Source organism: Lepidothrix coronata, unplaced genomic scaffold (genome assembly GCF_001604755.1).
Source record: "Lepidothrix coronata isolate B3197 unplaced genomic scaffold, Lepidothrix_coronata-1.0 Scaffold436, whole genome shotgun sequence".
NCBI classification, from domain to species: Eukaryota; Metazoa; Chordata; class Aves; order Passeriformes; family Pipridae; genus Lepidothrix; species Lepidothrix coronata.
The window spans coordinates 59,492-64,615 of NW_016690616.1; the positions used below are offsets into that span (position 1 = coordinate 59,492).

The 5,124-nt window shown below is 71.1% G+C and overlaps 2 protein-coding genes across 2 annotated transcripts in view; both read left to right on the plus strand.

The window, feature by feature from the left end:
- The window catches only part of KIF1C (kinesin family member 1C), a 9,061-nt gene extending 5,067 nt beyond the window's left edge, over nt 1-3,994 (plus strand). Inside the window, exons 11-20 of the mRNA XM_017839551.1 lie at nt 3-245; nt 356-435; nt 718-793; nt 909-988; nt 1,093-1,187; nt 1,445-1,528; nt 1,755-1,917; nt 1,998-2,055; nt 2,338-2,985; nt 3,485-3,994. Of these exons, the coding sequence (XP_017695040.1) occupies nt 3-245; nt 356-435; nt 718-793; nt 909-988; nt 1,093-1,187; nt 1,445-1,528; nt 1,755-1,917; nt 1,998-2,055; nt 2,338-2,985; nt 3,485-3,994 (2,037 nt within the window). The remainder of the gene's footprint in view (nt 1-2; nt 246-355; nt 436-717; nt 794-908; nt 989-1,092; nt 1,188-1,444; nt 1,529-1,754; nt 1,918-1,997; nt 2,056-2,337; nt 2,986-3,484) is intronic.
- Nucleotides 3,995-4,616: 622 nt separating this feature from the next.
- The window catches only part of LOC108509935 (procollagen C-endopeptidase enhancer 1-like), a gene marked incomplete at its 3' end in the record, with an annotated part of 4,572 nt that continues 4,064 nt past the window's right edge, over nt 4,617-5,124 (plus strand). The window contains exon 1 of the mRNA XM_017839553.1: nt 4,617-4,744. Coding sequence (XP_017695042.1) covers nt 4,617-4,744 — 128 coding nt within the window. The remainder of the gene's footprint in view (nt 4,745-5,124) is intronic.

Below are 5,124 nucleotides of genomic sequence, written 5' to 3' on the forward strand. Positions count from 1 at the left end.
AGGGGGTTTGGGGGCAGAGGGGATTTAGGGGACAGTGTAGAAGGACTTGGGGGCAGAGCTGTGGTGCGGGGGGGGCATTTGGGGTTTGGGGGGGTGGTGCAGGAGGTAACAGCCAGCCCTGCCGACCCCCAGGTCTGCCTGACACCGCCCCCCCAGCCCCCCCCACCGGGACTGACCCCACCCTCAACGGGGGGCCGGAGCCGGAGCCCCCCCTGGGCGCCGCCGAGGCCATGGAGCGGCTGCAGGTGACCCCAAAACACCCCCCAGCCCCTCTCCTGCCCCAGAGGGACCCAGGAGATCCACGTCCCCCTCCCCTAACCTGTGGGGGACCCCCCGAAATCGTTCCCTGTCCCAGGAGACGGAGAAGATCATCGCGGAGCTGAACGAGACGTGGGAGGAGAAGCTGCGGCGGACGGAGGCCCTGAGGCTGGAGCGGTGAGGGGGGGCCCCAAACCCTGCCATCGCTCCCAAAACCCTCCTCAACCCCCCACAGCCCCTCTGAACTTCCTCCTGCCACCCCCCAAATTCCCTGCAGCACCCCCAGCCCCCCTCATTGCCCCCTAAAACCTGATCCCTCCACAGGCTTCCCAAACACTTTTTATGTACCCTCGAGTCCCCTCATGGCCCCCCCAGCCCAACACCCACTCCACTGCCTCCTAAACACCCTTGGGCCCCCCAGGCCCCCTTGGGCCCCCCTAACCCCCCCGTGCCCTCCAGGGAAGCACTGCTGGCTGAGATGGGGGTGGCTCTGCGGGAGGACGGCGGCACCGTTGGCGTCTTCTCCCCTAAAAAGGCAAGTCAGGGGGGGCTGGGGGGGCCCCTCAAAACCCCACAGCCTCTCCCCCACCAGGGGGGACCCCACTCACCCTGACTTTGGGTTGCTGTTTCTTTTCTGCCCCCCCCAAAAGACCCCCCACTTGGTGAACCTCAACGAGGACCCGCTGATGTCCGAGTGCCTCCTCTACCACATCAAGGATGGTGTGACCAGGTGAGCGGGGGGCTGGGGCCCCCCCAAACCACCCAGGGCCCTCCTGAACCCTTCAGGGCCCCCCAGACGCCTCGGGCCCCCCAATTTGCCCTGTGCCTCCCCAGGGTGGGCCAGGTGGACGTGGACATCAAGCTGTCGGGGCCGTTCATCCGGGAGCAGCACTGCCTGTTCCGCAGCTGCCCCGACCCCTCGGGGGAAGGTACGGAATTCAGAGGGGGGGTGCCAGATTTTGGGGTGCCCCCCCTTGCCCTGCCCCCTTCCTGCACCCCCTAATTGCTCTTTCTCCCCCCCCCAAACGCTGGCACTGGAGCAGGTCACCGTGGCCCCCCCAGGTACCGCTCCCCCTGTGCCGGCGGGACGGGGGAGGGTTGGGGGGTTGGGGGTGGGATTTGGGGTCCCCCCACCCCGGCTTAGCAGGGGGGTGACCCACCCTCCCCTCGTTGTCCCTCCCCGAAGTTGTGGTGACGCTGGAGCCGTGTGAGGGGGCTGAGACCTACGTCAACGGGAAGCAGGTGACGGAGCCGGTGGTGCTCAAGTCGGGTAGGGCCCGCCCCAAATCCCTCTGTGTTCCCCCAAAATCTCTCTGTGTTCCCCCAAATCCCTCTGTGTCCCCCAAAATCCACCCCAGACCTCTATGTGTCCCCCAAATTTTTCCTCCAATTCACTGACGTCCCCAAATCCCCCCAAAACTCCCCGTGACCCTCCCAAATCCATACGTCCCCAGATTTCCCCTAAATCCTCTCTGTTTCCCCCACCCTGTTCCTAGGCTACCGCCTCATTTTGGGGAAGAACCACGTGTTCCGCTTCACGCACCCGGAGCAGGCGCGGCGGGAGCGGGAACGGGGGGCTCCCCCCGGGCCCCCCCTGGACTGGAACCTGGCGCAGCGGGAGCTGCTGGAGCAGCAGGGCATCGACATGCGCCTCCAGAGGTGGGGGCACCCTCGGGGGCACTTGGGAACCCCCCAGGCACGGGCTGGGGGTCTCACCCCCTGTGCTCCCCCCGCCCCAGGCTCCAGGAGCTGGAGAACCAACCCCAGGCAGAGAAGGAGACAGTGGAGCAGCCACAGGTGAGGGGCCCCCGGGGGGGGAAGCTGGGGCTAATTTGGGAATTCTGTGGGTACATCTGGGGGTCGCCTGTGTCACTTTGGTGTCCCATGAACGTTCCTGGGTGTCCCACAGGTGTCCCTTGAGTAGCTCCTGGGTGTCACCACTGTCCCTTGCCTCCCCTCAGTGTCCCCTGGGTGTCCCTTGGGATGTCCCCCGGCTGCCCGAGCTCTGCCCTGAGCGGCCCCTGCATCCCCCACGCTGTCCCTGCACGCACCCACCCGCTCCCCCGTGTCCCCCCGCAGCCCCCCACGACGGACCCCCGGTGCTACGAGGCCGGCTGGCGCCTGATCTCGTCCCTGCGCGCGGCGCTGCCGGCGCCCGCCGTGCGCTCGGTGCTGCGCCGGGCCGGGCTCCCGCTGACGGCGCCGGGCAAGCGCCGGGAGCCACTTCGCGTGTACCAGATCCCGCAGCGGCGCCGCGGGGGCTCCTCGGCCCCGACCCCAACCCCGGCCTCGCCCTCGTCCTCATCGTCGCCTCAGCCCTCGTGGGTGACCATGGCCGACCTGAAGGCGCAGGCGGTGCGGGAGCTGAGCCTCGAGGTGGCCCTGCGGGAGCCGCGGCCGGCGCGGCGCGAGCTGGAGGCGCTGAGCCTGGCGCGCCTGCGCGAGCTGTGCCGGCGCCACGGCAAGCGCGAGCCCACCGAGCGCGACGGCTGGCGCGCCGTGGCCAGGGACGTGTGGGACGCCGTGGGCGGCGGCGGCGGCGAGGACGAGGAGGGCGGCGGCGGCACCTGCGAGCAGGTGAGCGAGGTGGAGGGGCTGCGGCTGCACCTGGACAGGCTGGCGGGGATCCTGCGCGAGGTGAAGCGGCAGAACAGCGCCAAGGACGAGCAGATCCGCGCCCTGCGCGACCGCGTGGGGCAGATGGAGCGAGTCATCCCGCTGCCGCTGGTGAGGGGCACCCCCGGGCTGAGCCCTGGCACCCACAGCCTGACCTAGGGCACCCCACAGCACCCCAAAGAGCCTTAGAGTGCCTGACCCACAGCCTGACCTAGGGCACCCCACAGCACCCCAAAGAGCCTTAGAGTGCCTGACCCACATCATGACCTAGGGCACCCCACAGCACCCCAAAGAGTCTCAGAGTGCCTGACCCACAGCCTGACCCACAGCCTGACCTAGGGCACCCCACAGCACCCCAAAGAGCCTTAGTGTGCCTGACCCACAGCCTGACCTAGGGCATCCCCAGCCTGCCCTACTGCACCCCATGGACCCCTAACGTAGATCCTGCCACACACAGTGACCTAGACCTCCCCTTCCCACCCTGTGGCCCCCCCAGACACATCCCTTCCACCCTATGCCCCCCCTCCCTGCCCCACAACCCCCCAGACCTTCCACACACCTTCCTTGCCCCCCAGACTCCCCTAACCCCCCTCTCTTCCCCTCCCCACAGGATGATGATGCCGAGGCCGAGCCCCCCGCCCACGAGCCCCCCCAGGACGCCCACCCGGACCCCCCCCAGCCCAGCACAGACCGGGGGTCGCCCCCCCCCTCGCCCCCGTCGGCGGCGGCGGCGCGGCTGTGCCGGCTCATGGAGCAGGACCCGGCGTTCCGGCGGGGGCGGCTGCGCTGGCTGCGCCAGGAGCAGGCCCGGCTCATGGCCGGGGGGGGCCCGCAGCCCCCCGCCAGCCCCCGCCGCCCCCCCCGCTTCAACGCGGCCCCCCAGGACTCCAAACTGCGCTTCCCCTTCAAGAGCAACCCCCAGCACCGCGTGGCCTGGGGGGGAGGCGGAGGGGGGGCCGCCACCCCCCCATCCGAGCACAGCCCCCCCCCGCCCCCCTCGGGGCGCCCCCGCCGGGGGTCCCTGGACGGGGGGGCCCCACCGCCCCCCGTGGGGACCCCCCCTCGTGTCCGCCGCCAGCGCTCGGCCCCCGACCTGAAGGCGCGGGGCCCCCCTGCTTAGGGGAGTGCGGGGGGGTTGGGATTTTTGGGAAACCCCCCACCATGGACAATCACGGCCTCTTCCCCCCACCCCACAATGGGGGGGTCTCCCTGCCGGGGGGGCCCCCCAGCTGCTGTCACACTGCCCGCCCCCCCCCCCGCGTGTGCGTGTGTCTGTGGGGGGCGCCCCCCGGTCAGGGGGACCCCCCCCAATGCAGGGGAACCCCTAATTAGAGGGGATCCCGCTAATTAAAGAGGGAACCCCCCATTTCGGTGCCTCCGCTCCGCTGGCCCCGCCCACTCCAGCCTGGCACGCGCTGGACACGCCCCTTGGGGCGAGGCACGAGAGGGCTCCGCCCACGTCTTGGCCACGCCCATTTCCTCATTATGTCTTCGGGGCACGGGCCCTGAAAGCCCCGCCCCTCACCAATTTTGGGGGTGTGATGGGCGTGGTGTGCATGGCTCCACCCCCTGGCGGCGGCCCCGCCCCTCCCACGCAGGCAGTGCTGGGCCGGGGGCGTCTCCCCAAGCCCCTCCTCTTTTGGGGCGTGTCCCCTGCGGGCCCCGCCCCTTTGTCCCCCCCGTCGCCCACCCCCGTGGCCCCCGGGCCCCCCCCGGCCCATTCGCCCCAGCCCGGCCGCGCCATGAGCCACCTCGGGGCCCCGCTGCTGCTGCTGGGGCTGCTGGGGGCGCTGGGACCCCCCCCGGCCGCGGGGCAGGACCCGGGCCCGGCCCCGAGCCCCCACCCCACCGCCCGCCCCAACGCCACCAGGTGACGGCACTCCCCGGGCACCGGGACCCCTCCCCGGCACCGGGACCCCCGGGTGGGGACGCGCCTCGGACGGGACGGGACCCCCTGGGCACCGGGATCCCTGGGACAGGACACCCCCAGGATGGGACCCCCCGGGCACCGAGACACCCCCCGGGGCGGGACAGGACCCTCAGACACCGGGATCCCTCGGACAGGACCCCCCCGGGATGGGACCGGGCCTCCCCCAGAACGTGGCATCCCGGGATGGGATCGACACCCTCCGGGACGGCCCTTCCTCCCGGGACGGGACCGACCCCCTTGGCCGGGACAGGACACCCCTGTCCGGGACTCCCTCCTGGGAACACGGACACCCCCCCCTCAGACCCAGGACCCCCCCAAGA